The following is a 15,042-nucleotide window of genomic DNA, read 5'->3' as shown; positions in this document are numbered from 1 at the left end:
ACAGAAGTGCAGGATAAGCCTGAGACATCTTGTAACACCAGATAACTTCTTTGCCATCAAGTACCACTAGGGTATTGTTTAAAGGATTTGATAACCAGCTTGAAGAGGTTCCTAGTGACCAGAAATGGAATGAAATTTAAGCATCAATAAGGGTAATAACTGCAATAGACTGACATCCAGTATGGTTTAAATCCATGAGTTCATAATGACACTTAATTTTTCATTATTCTGAAAACGAGTAAATAAAGGCTAAGACTCAACAAGCATTTATCCTGCCTTTCCTCAATACGTTAAGAGAACGGAATAGTTAATATAGAGACGTGGCTGGCCAAGGTGGCTGTCGCCTGTAATCTCAACACTTTGGGAGGCCAAGGTGGGAAGATCGCTTGAGCCCAGGAGTTCTAGACCAGCCTGGACAACATGGTGAAACTCTGTGTGTCTAAAAACAAATACAAAAAACTAGTCAGGCATGATGGCGATGCCTGTAGTCCCAGTTACTTGACAGGCTGAGGTAGAAGGATGGGAGAATCACCTGAGCCCAGGAGGCTGAGGCTGCAGTGAGCTGTGGTCACACCACTGAATGTAGCCTGTTTGACAAAGTGAGATCCTGTTTTACAAAAAAAAAAAAAAAAAAAAAAAAAAAAGACAGAGAAGTTTGTTCCTATAAAAATATTCCAGCTGATAAGTAATGAACAACAGAATTAACATATCACTAATTTGCAACCCCTAATAAATTAGTGGACCTAAGGACTATCACTGGCTCCCAACATAAGACAACCAGAAATCAGGTTCCATCTGGTAAGACAACACAGTCTAACTATGAAAATAGTCTTTTATATATATATAAAAGAAATTGAACCTAAATCTGATCAAGCCTATAAACACCTTCTTACAGAATAGATCAGGGAAACTTGTGAAATCATGAGAAAACAACCAGCAAAACTCATCAGGACAAACAGCTGAGTTCCCTAAACAAGCACACTGTAATGGTGACCAGGGGTGGTAGGGAGGGAGGAGTAGGTTTAGAGACTTAAGAAATGAATATCAACCAATCAATATCATAACAATGGCTGGGTGAGCCAGAGATTTTGTTCAATGTATAATAATGGCTTTGTGATTGTTTTTTTGAGACAGGCTCTCACTCTGTCACCCAAGCTGGGGCACAGTGGAATGACCATGCCTCACTGCAGCCTCCCAAGAGGCTAGGACTACAGGTGAGTGACACCACGCCTGGCTCATCTTTTGTATTTTTTTTTTTTTTTGGAGACAGAGTCTCGCTCTGGAGTGCAGTGGCCGGATCTCAGCTCACTGCAAGCTCCGCCTCCATTCTCCTGCCTCACCCTCCCGAGTAGCTGGGACTACAGGTGCCCGCCACCTCGCCCGGCTAGTTTTTTTGTATTTTTTTTAGTAGAGATGGGGTTTCACCATGTTAGCCAGGATGGTCTCGATCTCCTGACTTCGTGATCCGCCCCTCTCGGCCTCCCAAAGTGCTGGGATTACAGACTTGAGCCACCGTGCCCGGCCATCTTTTGTATTTTTAGTAGAGATGGGGTTTCACCATGATGCCAAGCTGGTGTCGAACTCCTGGGCTCTTGTGATCCATATACTTCGGCCTCCCAAAGTGCTGGGATTACAGGCCTCAGCCACCTCGCCCAGCCGGTTTGTAATTATTTTTGTAAAAAGAATTCTTTGACAGACATATTCTGAAATATATATACACACAAATACATATATACTGTAACATACATGGATGAAATAATATGATATCTGGGATTTGCCTTAAAACAACACGTAAAGGGAGAAGAAACACACGGCAGTATACATGGGACAAGAATGTCAATAATTACTGAGGTAGGGTGGTGGAAATGTAGGTTCATTATATATTATTTTATTTTTACATAAGTTTGAAATGTCCACAATAAAAAGATTTTAAAAAACAAAAAAGAAATGTGGAAAAAACATATTACAAACAGGAAGAATGACAGATCTACCAAATTCTTTAAGGGAGTATTCATCTAGTAACTCTTTAACATAGTGCATTCCAGTTAAAAAAGATGCCATCAGGTAGAAGATGCACTATTATTTTTTGCATCATTAATAAAGTAAAAACCCTATGAACTATGACACATTATTGATAGAAAGATATTTTCCTGATTTTAGAGTTGTCAGAATACAAAAATAATAGTAAGAATACACATAAAAATGGAAAAGTGTATGTTAGAATCGATAAAATACAGTGATCTATTAGTCCTTTTTTTTTTTTGAAAAAACAGACTGGGTTTTGCTCTGTCACCCAGGCTGGAGTGCAGTGGCACAATCAAAGCTCACTGCAGCCTCAAACTCCTGTGCTCAAGCAATCCTACTGCCTCAGCCTCCCAAGTAGTTGGCACTACAGGCATGAGCCACCATGCCCGGCTGTGATTCATTAATTCTTTAACTTGAATTCATAAAGGAGTTTCTGTTAACTAGTACTACCTCAGTAAAATTACTGGCAATGTTACCAGATATGTGCAACTTACCTAGGCTGACAACGTTCACATAGATATGTATCAGGAATATGCTGCCTATCAATCCCCATGCAGTCAATATGTTGCCAAACGCTTAAAAAAAAAAAAGCAGAACATATGTAATATTAAGTCATCCTTAAATTAAGATTTGATATTCCATTTAACTATCATTTAATAAGCACCTACTTTGAGCTTAGCACTCCTAAAACGGACTCTGAGAAACTCATAGAAATGTGTCTTCAAGCAGATAAAATTTGAGATGTAAAAGCAAGAGGACAAATATAGGATACATAAATGTTTAAAGCAAATACAATTTTAAAATATAAAGTGTATAATTTATTCTACAAATATTATTAGAAATCACAACGTAGAGATGGCCACACTACTTGTAATTAATGAGAAAAGCACCTTGGAGAATAATGAACTTGACTCGAACCTCATTTGGGAAATAGTAAGCTATCAGTGTAGCAACATTTATCAAATATCATTTATCAGATATGAAGAGAAGGTGGCCACAAGGTGCTTAACATATATGAAGAGAAATATTCATTTTGAGAAAAAGGAGGAGGTTAAAATTGGATTAGTGAAGTACAGTCAGATTATTTAGGACTTGGAATGTGCAGACGTGTGTAGATTTCCTCTGTCAACAGGTAACAATTAGAGGTGCTTTGGTGGCATGTAGTATTCAAAGAAGTTAAGAAACTGCAAGCAGAAAGACCAACTAAAGAGATGTTTCCAACATTCCACACTTGAGTTAAAGGAGGGCAGAACCAGAATTAACGCCAGAGAAAAATAAGTTAAAGAATATAAGAGACATTCCATGAAGATAGAGATTAAACCTAATTACTTTTAATGGAATACACGGACCAGTTTGAGGCAAATTTCTTAATTTGTTATTATTGTATTTTATTGCCAAGACTAATTTGTCTAAAGTTGATATGCCTGACTCCAAAAATAGTCTTAGTTATTCTTTACATAACAATAAACTACTTCTAATATATAACTACTGTAGCTTCCCCTTACCCATGGTTTGCTTTTCGTGGTTTCATTTACCTGTGTTCAACCACAGTCTGAAAATATTAAGATATTTTCAGGAAGAGGGAGAGAGGCGGGCAGAAGGAAAGAGAGAGGAGGAGAGAGACAAAGTCCGCATTTACTTCTATTACAGTATGCTGTTATAATTGTTGTTAATCTCTTACTGCATCTACTTTATTAATTAACCTTTATAAATTAGACTTTATCATAGGTATTTATGTACAGGAAAGAACAGTACTGTAGGGTTCAGTACTCTCTGCAGTTTCAGGCATCTACTGCAGGTCTTGGAACATATACCCCAGGGGAAAGGAGGGACTACTGTACCAAACTAACTGCTATTGTGTTGTTCTTTACTTTTCAACTGAGAATGTTTGGGCAAGAACTGACAGAATGTGAAATAGATATCAAAGTGGAAAAAAGATGTGAAAAAGAAAAGTAGCGCAAATGACAAGGGTTAGAATAACAAATTAAACTAAATTTGTGGGCAAATAATGATGTCATGCAGACAACAGAATAAACAAAGCTAGAATATGAATAAATAATCAGAGCTGTGGATGTCAGACTTCAAAGAGATGAGTATAAGTAGTAGGAACATGTAAAAACAATGAGGCAACGTAAAGTAAGAATAGAGCCTTCCAGGAGACTACAGGCTGAGCAACAGAAAAACAGAATAACAAATATTAGATTCATAACAAAAAGTACTATCTGAGAAGTAAATAACTTGAATAATCCAAAAACTGTGAACTGGTCCTTCAATAATTTGTAGATGGATATAAAAACTCTTAAGGACATTTCTACTATTCTCTAATAGAGATAACTGTATATTATATATAGACCATCGCAGTTAAAAGAAAAACACTGCTAAGGTTATATATTAAAATAAAAATGATATACCAAATGGTATATAATTTATCACATTAGACAAGATGAGCCAAGAGAAAGCTTTTTTATATGATTGGCTACAATATGATTTGACATTTTCTACTATGAGGAAAACAAAGTGTCACTGAAGTTATTTTTAGTTTTTTAATTTACCTCCTAAATAAATTTACTGAAGTCATTATTCATGGTAGAATGTGTTACAGGTAATGAAAATTTATTTTTACATTTGGAAAGATATTAAAATATGTTTTTATTATTAAGATAAACTCGAAGTGTTAATATTAAAATTTTCCATAAAAATATCAAATTTTACATTCCACTTAATATTTGAATTTCTCATTTTTTGGCAAGAGTAAACAAACTTTTTGAAACATAATGCTAACTGCATGTTTGTATCAATAATATTCAACTCCTAATCACCTAATCTAATAGATGGGGATAATATTGCAAATAATGCAAAGTAATACTTGGCTTTAGGGTCCATTTTTATACTTACATTCAAATATGGGTATATGCCATACTACATCACATCAAATAATTAAGCAACACCATAATGACCAGACGCAGGAAATTCTGTAAAGCTCCCAAACTTTCTTGCCCTCTACAATGCACTGCTTAAGTACTCTCCGCTTCCCACCCTATGCAGGGGATAAACTCAGTAACTTTCAGGCTGAAATCCTACTGTTCCCTCTTCATCCTCCCCAAATCCTTCCCACGCATCAAAAAAAAAAAAAAAAAGGAAAACAAAAATGAAACAAAACCCCACTTTCTGTCCCAATCACACCTTCTCTAGGGGAGGAGGCCTTTCTTGGTGGCTGAACCAGGGTTGGGGGAGGGGAGACTGGTTCTGGTTCAAGGAGACTCCAGAGTGCTGCAAGGTTCAAGTCAAAAGGAGGTGAGAGAGTCAGGTCAAACAAACATCAATCAAAATGTTTACTTTCCCCAAACTGGAAAATCACAGTTGACTAAGCACAAATTATTCCAAAGGAAATACAAATGACTAAATTCTCTCATTTCTATCTCGTCTACTGCTATATTTATGTACTTGTACTACTAGTGAACTAAGTGAAAAGAAAAATGTGATCCTACATGAATAAAGTTCAGAACTGACTATTACTCAGTTAACAACAGGGATTTCTAGTAAACTTTTTTCACATAGGAGGCTTTTTCTAGGACTGCATCAATAGTAGAAGTCCCACTTAAAATATGTATTCATTAATTCCCTTGAAAGTGACTTTAGTTATCTTTTCCAACATTACCAAAGGTTATCAGTATTCAAGAAAAATAAAATAATGGTGTAAAATATTTTACCTGCATTTGTCACAACAGATCATGTATCCATCATCATGTGTAAAACCACATATGCACCTGGTTACATCAGTACCATAACTTCCATCCTCAGATGTGCTGATTGTAGTAGCACTGGAAGTTTCATCAAAATTAGGAGTGGTAAATATGCCTACTTCGTTTTTGCTAATAAGGACTGATGGAGGAGGGGAAGCCGGAGGTGTTGGAGGAGGACGAGCACCATAATTATGGTCCTGAATAATTAAACACAAATATAGCACAATATTATTTAACTTCAACAATGATATGAACCAAGCAACTTAAATAAAATTCAACCCTTAATTTCAATACTCAAGAGATACGAGATTGGCTCATTCCTTCCTTAATACCATTTAAAAAATGACTTGGTGAAGCCAGATATTAAACCACAGTAGTAAGTGAATATATCTATCTACAAAGTGGGAGTGGTCACATTCACATCCAAATTTCATTCCTTCCCTACCAAATCATAAGATATCTTCACAGTCCTATGGTCACATACATAGCTCCACCTCCAAGATGAAAGAAGGTATTAAGATGTGAGAATAGAAGTGTTAAAAAAAAAAAAAAAAAAAAAAGGAAAACAGAAAAACACACATCTCAGAAATATGGAGCCTAAAGAATAAAAAAAAAGACATATTTATCACTATAAAGAATATAATACAGGTTTTTTTAATTTAGTAATTTTTATTCTGGTCCAAGTAGTAAACATCTCTCATAATTCTACCTCCATAGTATCACAAATGTGTTACTATGTAATTACATTTGAATCTAAATGCTGCCTCTTACTAGATATGCAGTATTTAATAAATTAGATAGACTTTCATTTTCTCACCTATGAAATAAAAGATGAAAACTACATCTCATGAAGTTGTTTTTAATGATTAAATAATATATGTCTGACACATAACAAGTGCTCAATGGTAACTATAAAATTTATGATATAATTCAAAAACTAAAAATTAAAAAATTAAAACAAAATTAATTACTATATAATTCAAAACCAATAGTAGGTAGTACAACACAACCTTATCTACATTCTCTTAGGAAGTAAAGAAATATCAAACTATTAACAGCATAAACTGCAAAATAATAAGAGAAGCTCTTCACTTTTATAGAACTTCAATCCCTTAATGGTTAATGAAAAATTAAACACCTAATTATTTTGATAGTATGAAACAACCATGCTTTTTAAACACGCCGTTTTAAGCACAATATCACACGCATCTACTTTCAATATCCAAATTTAAAAATGTTTCTTCAAAGAAATGTTTAACACTTACCGCATAGGGCAAACCAATGTAACTGTGTGAATGATGTGAGCTGCTGGTATATAACTGGTGGGGATAACTGTTGGATTTCTCAACTACCACAGGGCTAGCTTCTACGGATTCTGGTCTGGGGGGAAAAAGTTGCATCAAAGAGAATTCCATTCATTTTTTTCTCTTAATCAATTACAATGATAAAGTACTTACAGTAAAATATTGGCTATACATATACAATACCTACTTATAGCAGGTGGATGCACTAAAGATATATCCCATCTAGATTATGTGTCATAAGCAAACTTCTGTTTAATTAAGTAAATGTCCCCCTCCAAGTTCAAATACAGTTTCCCTCTCATTAAAAAAAATTACTAGAGGCCAAATATTATTCAATAAACCCTATGGCACTGAGAAAACTAAGCAAAGGGGTGCAAAGAAGTGGTAGAAATAATTTAAGCAAGACTAAACCACACAGAATCTATATGGACCTCAAGTGGAACTGAAGTATGCATTTCAGTGTTCAAAAATATATGCATGTGTTGAGTGTGACCAGATATTAATATAATAGTGTCTTGAAAATGTCAATAAACTTAACGAATAGGAAGTTTCACAATAAACCAGGATTTATGCCTGAAAAAAACATAAATAGCCACCTGTAAGATGAGTAATTCCGGTCTTAGATGATGGAGACTGACCAACTACTGATACAACATTTGCCCACTGTTGTTGACTTACAAGCTCCCTGGCCTCGCATTTTACATACATCACTTTCCCAACTTCTTTACTCTTACCAATCCTCCTGAGCTCTATTTGGTTAATTCCTATTGATCGACGAGGTTGTGAACCTACATCTGAGGTCAATTCACACAAATTAATCTCTCCCTTGCAAATACTCAATAACATGATTTGTTTCTGTGCCTTTGTTTTACAAAACTATAACATCACTTGAAAAATTTTTCATGACAATCTTTATCCTACCTCCTATTCAAAACTTTCCATTAGAAGTTAGTACTATTTGCACTATTATTTAGTTTAAGAATTTTTAGTGGTTATATTCTGATTCGTCATGAGACTATCAGCATAAAAAACATTTTTTACAGTCAACTGCTTCTTAATATACTGTCATCCCTTCACCAAGTCTCAATTTAGCTCTCAGTGGCTGCTGTTGTAAGCACTGTGGGCCAGAATTAGCAAAAAGAGGAGACATAAACTGAGGTTATCAAATGGTTCTAAAGGAGATTGCAAAGAGTCTCCAATATGTTCTGAATACAGTCATGCTTTGCTTAACGTTGGAAATATATTCTGAGAAATACATCATTAGGTGATTTCACTGTTGTGTGAATATGACAAGAGTGTACCTTACACAAACCTAGATGGTATAGCCTACTACATACCTAAATGGCATAGCTATTGCTCCTAGGCTACAAACCTATACAGCATGTTATGCACTGAATATTGTAAGTAATTGTAACACAATGCTAAGTATTCTGTATCTAAACATATCTAAACAGAAAATAAGGGCTGGGTGTGGTGGCTCAGCCAATGATCTCAACACTTTGGGAGTCTGAGACAGGAGGGTCACTTAAAGCCTGGAGTTCCGGAATAGCTTGGGCAAGATAGCAAGATTTTCTCTACAGAAATTAAAAATTAAAAAAAAACTAGCCAAGCATGTTGGCACACGTCTGTAGTCCTAGCTACTTAGGAGGCTGAGGTGGGAGAACTGTTTGGGCCTAGAAGTTTGAGGTTACAGTGAGCTATGATCATGTCACTGCACTCTAGCCTGGGCAACAGAATGAGACTCTGTCTCTAAAAAGAGAAAAAAACGGCTGGGCGCGGTGGCTCAAGCCTGTAATCCCAGCACTTTGGGAGGCCGAGACGGGCGGATCACGAGGTCAGGAGATCGAGACCATCCTGGCTAACACGGTGAAACCCCGTCTCTACTAAAAAAAAATACAAAAAACTAGCCGGGTGAGGTGGCGGGCGCCTGTAGTCCCAGCTACTCGGGAGGCTGAGGCAGAAGAATGGCGTGAACCCGGGAGGCGGAGCTTGCAGTGAGCTGAGATCCGGCCACTGCACTCCAGCCTGGGCGACAGAGCGAGACTCCGTCTCAAAAAAAAAAAAAAAAAAAAAAAAAGAGAAAAAAACATGTACAGTAAAAAGACAATATAAAAGATAGAAAATGGTACACGTGTAGAGGGCACCTCCGATATAATCTTACGGGACCACCATTGTATTATGTGGTCTGGTGTTGACCGAAACATTGCTATGTGTGCATGACTGTACCTTGAAAACCAATATTCACCTGTAATCTCGGCACTTTGGGAGGCCGAGGCAGGTGGATCATGAGGTCAGGAGTTCAAGAGCAGCCTGGCCAAGATGGTGAAACCCCATCTCTACTAAAAATACAGTAAGTAGCCAGGGGCAATGGCAGGCACCCGTAATCCCAGCTACTCAGGAGGCTGAGGCAGGAGAATCGCTTGAACCCAGGCGGCAGAAGTTGCAGTGAGCTGAGATCGCACTACTGCACTCCAGCCTGGGGGACAGAGTTGAGACTCTGTCACAAAAAAAAAAAAAAAGAAAGAAAAGAAAAGAAAATCAATATTCAGCTAATGTCTATGCTGTTACATTAAGAATTCACTTATTCATTATTTTAAAAGAAATGTTTCTTAATTTCAAAATTAATAAATGCTCATTGTAGAAAATCTAAATATAGCAGTAATAAGGAAGTGAAAGACCATGTCTCCACCCAACTCCCAAACATTCCCATGTTAATACTGCCATGTATCTTTCTCTAAACTTTTCTATGCATCATTATATCTACACAATTTTTGCTTTATAAAATCCGAAAATATACTCTATGTATTCGTGATTTACTTTTTCCATCTTTAAATATCAACATATATACTTAATTCTTGGTAATAACTGCTTATTTCATTATAGGAATATAAATTTATTTAACAATTTCCCCTACTGGTAGATAATGACATTACTTCTATTTTTCACTATTAAAAGTATTACTGCAAATGTACATCCATTTATCTTTTCTGCATAAATGACAGTATTTCTATAACATGAATTCCTGGAGGTACAATTGCTGAACAAAAGGGCAAATGTCCATAAAACTGACAGATACTACCAAACTGCCATTGATTACAACAGTGACACTTTCTAAATTCTTTAAAAATTACATGGAAGGAAGAAGTGAAGTTTTAGCAATGATTTACAATACTATTATTAAAGCAACATGCAGGAACTGTGGCCAGAGCACAAAGATTCACTCTTAAAAATTTAGATCAAACTCTGCAAAATGTGTTACTAAAAGGTGTGGGCAAAACTTGGATATTTTGGAGTAGCGGCCATAACTTTTGCAGTGCAAAACTAGCATGAATTTCTTTTTCCTTCTTCCCAAATGTAAGGACAGAAGTGTTACATTTCTAAGTGTTATATATACTTCATAATTATTTATAGAAGTGTTTATATAATTATGTATCAAAACATAATCCATGATGCAGTGTTCATCCTATAGAAAAATGAGATTTCACACACACAATTTTGATATCACAGTCAGAGAGTGAAGAGCTTATATAGTGGTTTATATTCATTAATATACTGCTTTGTATGTTCTTTTTTTTTTTTTAACCTGTCAGCAGAAAGTATGTATATGTTCTAAAATCACTGAATCCAAAAAAGATTTTCTCTTTATCCATGGGAAATTTCCCAAAAGATATTCATTGCATACTCCAAGAATTCAAAATGTTCAAAAATTTTCAAAATGGTCAAAATTAAACTGCAATTACTTTTGCACCAACCTAGTAGCAAGTAATGAAATTATTCCCAATATATAAGCAACAAGGTATGGTCAAAACCACCATAATTTGTAGATGAAGTCAACTTTTCAAAAACTCTGAATTCTGTTTCCAACAAGTAGAATAACCGAAATGCATAAAAGGGGATTCTAACATGCAACTCAGCTCTGTAACTAAAATGGTAAGTATATTCTCTTGTTAATACATAAGCCAATACTTAGGTGCTGACTGCTTCTTTTAGAAATTTCCCAACAGCTAAAAAATGCAGAAAGAATAAATAAATTAGAAAAATAACTACACTGCAACCCTTAAGAGGTTATATATCTAGGCAACAAATAACCATGGATGCTGAAACTCTTAGGTAAAAGGTTGATAGGTAGACAAGATGACAATACCTGAATCTGTTGATCATTATTATTATCATTAGGAGTTAGACAACCAAGCTTTATTTGCCTCTCCTAATGCTATGTGATAGGAAGTACACAGTACCACCTACAAAATATCATACTGAAAAGAAAAAAAGAAAAAGAGAAAAGGAAAAGAACAGAACTTGAAGCTAATTATATCTCTAAATCCAAGTACCAGTTTATCAGAAATATGGGGGAAGTAGAATATTACATGACACCAGAAGGAGGCACAATCAGCCAACTCCAGAATGTTAAAACTTCTATAGGCCAAATTTTCCAGTTTCTTCACCAAGTCTACAGCATAAAGGAAAACAAATTTTAGAAGAGGGATGTTGTTATAGATGAAGAGAGATTCAAGAGACATTTCAAGCAAATGCAGTGTGTGAATTTTGTTTGGATCCCAATTTGAACACATTACAAAAAGATTTTTGAGACGAGTGAGAAAATTTGAAGATGAACTGGATGTTTTATGTTAATTTTGTTATATAATAGTACTGTAACAGAACAAAAAAGTCCTTAACTGTTAGTGATAGATAACTGAATAATACATGGGTGAAATAATACCTGGGTGGAATTGGAATTTGTTTTAAAATACTTAAGAGGCTGGGCGCAGTGGCTCATGCTTACAATCACAGCACTTTTGGGGGCAAAAAGGGAGGATCACTTGAGGCCAGAAGTTCATGACCAGTCTGGGCAACACAGCAAGATCCCACCTCTACCAAAAAATGAAAAAATTAGCCGGGCATGGTGGCTCACACCTAAAGTTCTAAGCTTCAGCTACTCAGGAGGCTGAAGTAGAAGGATCACTTGAGACAGGGAAGTTGAGGATGCAGTGAGCTATGATCATACCACTGTCAGCCTAGGTTGACAGAGTGAGGCTCTGTATCAAAACAAGAACAAAAAAACCAACTGAAAGACAGATGAAACAAGATTGGCAAAACTTTGAATACTGCTGAAGCTAAGTAATGGCCACCTGGGATTACTATTCTGTTTTACATACCATCATGTATATATTTGCATTTCCATACTAAAAAGTGGAAATAAAAAAGTTCCTCAAGCATTTTTATCTTACATTTAATATCTCTATACACTGGGTACCAGCAAGAACAGTAGTCTATCGTTTTTCCTCCAACTCACAAAGATGTCCTCGGCATTTCTAAACCCCTATTTGTAGAATATCTCTTAACCCTTACTCCTTAATTTCAACACATTTTTCAAGGTTTATTTCAAGTATTCTTAAAAGAGCCCTTTCTTGACTGCTTCAACTCCCTAATTTTAGTATTCATGAAGCACTTCTTTACTGTATTGTTACTACTTTTCACATTTTTGTGCTCTGCTAACAATCTTCTATCGTGCATCTATTATTTTTTTTTCCCAAACTCTTTCTGAATGAGACATTTTCTCCAGTAGAAAGAATGCCATATTCACTTCTGAACTTGAGGTTTTTTATTTGTCAAGTGGGAATAAGGATATTTGCTTTACCTTCTTCCCAGCAAAATGAAGTTCGAATGATATGAAGGATGGGCAAATACATTTTCTCAACTATAATGCCTTACACAGATACATTACGCTACTTATTTGTTCAGAATTTGTTCTCAAGTACAACTACAAATACTCTGAAGCTCCTTAAAAATTGTTTTATAACTTCAGTTCATAATAATTCAAACTTCCAATAGAGTGATTCTATGTACAAGCTCAACGACACCTGTTTTCAATAAATCACTAATTTTGCTAGAGGAGACAGAACCTATTACCCTAGTAAAAGAAATTTACTACAAATAATATATAGGAAAAACCCAGTAATGCTGGAGGAAGACAATACCCCATGCATATGCAAAAAGACAGGAAAACATGGCAGGTGGAATCTTCAGGTAGTATGTAAAGGTCAGACCTCAGGAATAGTGTTTATTCATGTAAGCAGTCTCTCAAAAGCAAGTAATATCTAAATGCCTGTAATAGATAGAGTCAGATTTTCCTTTGGAGGTTTGGATTTAGAAAAACATCACAATAAACTGTATCTCTCTGTGATCTTATAAACATCTGACACAAATCCAAGTACTTGCAATGAAATCTCATGGCAGCATTTGGTATAAAGTGGTAGTGATCTGGAATGATCCCAAATATACTTAAAATTTTTTTTCTAGCTCCAAATTAAATAGCAAATTTTTTAAAACATCAAAAAGCTCACAGAGACCCCCAGAGACTACATTCATTTAAACCACTTTGACAGCACTGATTAAACAAATATTGAGGGCTTAATGTTCACTAGCGACCATCAGAGACACAAAGATAAGACACTGTCTCTGCCTTCAAGGAACTTACAATAATGTAGTTTTCTTTCAATCAACAAACATTTGAGCACACAGTAAGTACCAGGCAGTGAGATACTGTACCAAATGCTAGAAATAAAAAAATAAAGTGGTCCTTCTTAAGAAACTGACTTACAGGCAAACAAACAAGTGTAACAATAATTACAGTAGTGCCATCAGAGGTATGCACAGGAGCCTTCATAATAGTAGTCACATTTAAGCAAGTTTTAAAGAATGGCAATTTAACAAGTCCATGAAATAGAGAAGGCAAAGAGATGGAGAAAGTACTCCAGACAGAAAGCACACATGCAGTCAAAGCTATCAACATGACACATTTAAGCACATTTCTCTAAGCATGATCTACAGACAACCAGCAGCACAATTACCTGTAGTGCAAGTTGTTACTTTTCACAGCTCTACTTAAATGTAATGAACCAGAATGTTTAAAGATTGGACTTAGAAATCTACATTTCAATAAACATCTTCGATTTTACGTTCACTGAAGTTTAGGAAGAACAGACTGAAGAAGAATTACTAAAATTCAAAATAGTTAAAGGAGTGGAGGATGTGCCAGAGATGAGAATAGACAAGGACTAGTTCAAGAAGAACCCTGCGTATCCAGCTAAGGAAATATATGATCTCTTATCCTGAAAAACTACACAGAGGGCCAGGCACAACAGCTCACACCTGTAATCCCAGCACTCTGGGATGCCAAGGTAGGAGGATGGCTTCAGGCCAGCAGTTTGAGACCGGCCTGGGAAACATAAAAAGACCGCATCTCTAAAACAACAACAACAAAACAAAAACAAAACAGAAAAATGGCCAGGCATGGTAGCTCACACCTGTAATCCCAGCACTTTGGGAGGCTGAGGCAGGAGGATCACTTGAGCTCAGGAGTTTGAGTCCAGCCTGGGCAATATAGTGAGACCCCATCTCAAAAAAAAAAAAAAAAAAACACCACATAAAAAGAAAAACAAAAACTACACAGAGTCACTACTGGTTTCTCTCTCCCAAGCAAGTTAATGATGTAAGTGGAGTAGTGTTATGACAAAATAAAACTAAGAGCTTGAAATGTGAGGCTGGGTAATCTGTAAATAACTCTCCTAGATTCAGTAGGCTCAGCAGAAGCCCTGAAAATGATCAGAGCAGGTAAAAAGTACTACCTCTCCAAGACTCCTTCCATCATCCTTACTCACAAATAGGTACATTTCCTCTGCTCAATCTAATTCTTCACTTTTCTGAAAAGCACTTGGCATTGTGTCTAGTTTCAAAGTGATCCTCCTGAGTGTATGGCATCCAGGGTCCAAACTGGTAACTTTTTTATTTAACAAAGAGATATTAAAATATGCAACTTGCGGGCTGGGCGTGGTGGCTCACGCCTGTAATCCTAGCACTTTGGGAGGCCGAGGCGGGTGGATCACCCGAGGTCAGGAGTTCAAGAACAAGCCTGACCAACATGGTGAATCCCCAACTCTACTAAAAATACAAAATTAGCTGGGCATGAT

General features: G+C 36.1%; 1 protein-coding gene across 6 annotated transcripts in view; it reads right to left on the bottom strand.

Moving 5' to 3' along the window:
* Window positions 1–15,042, bottom strand: part of KMT2E (lysine methyltransferase 2E (inactive)) — a 101,395-nt gene that overhangs the window by 45,569 nt on the left and 40,784 nt on the right. For 4 of the 6 annotated variants that reach the window (XM_028846155.2, XM_015134638.3, XM_028846156.2 and 1 more), the window contains 3 exons: window positions 7,034–7,148; window positions 5,736–5,965; window positions 2,520–2,600 (listed from right to left, as the gene is read on the bottom strand). In XM_028846155.2, the coding sequence (XP_028701988.1) occupies window positions 2,520–2,600; window positions 5,736–5,758 (104 nt within the window). In that variant the 5' untranslated portion in view covers window positions 5,759–5,965; window positions 7,034–7,148. Of the gene's footprint in view, window positions 1–2,519; window positions 2,601–5,208; window positions 5,296–5,735; window positions 5,966–7,033; window positions 7,149–15,042 lie in introns of all 6 variants that reach the window. The other 2 variants (XM_028846157.2, XM_028846158.2) reach the window with 1 other exon arrangement.

This window comes from Macaca mulatta, chromosome 3, assembly GCF_049350105.2.
Source record: "Macaca mulatta isolate MMU2019108-1 chromosome 3, T2T-MMU8v2.0, whole genome shotgun sequence".
In the NCBI taxonomy this organism is placed as follows: domain Eukaryota; kingdom Metazoa; phylum Chordata; class Mammalia; order Primates; family Cercopithecidae; genus Macaca; species Macaca mulatta.
This window is presented reverse-complemented; position numbering and strand designations above follow the sequence as displayed.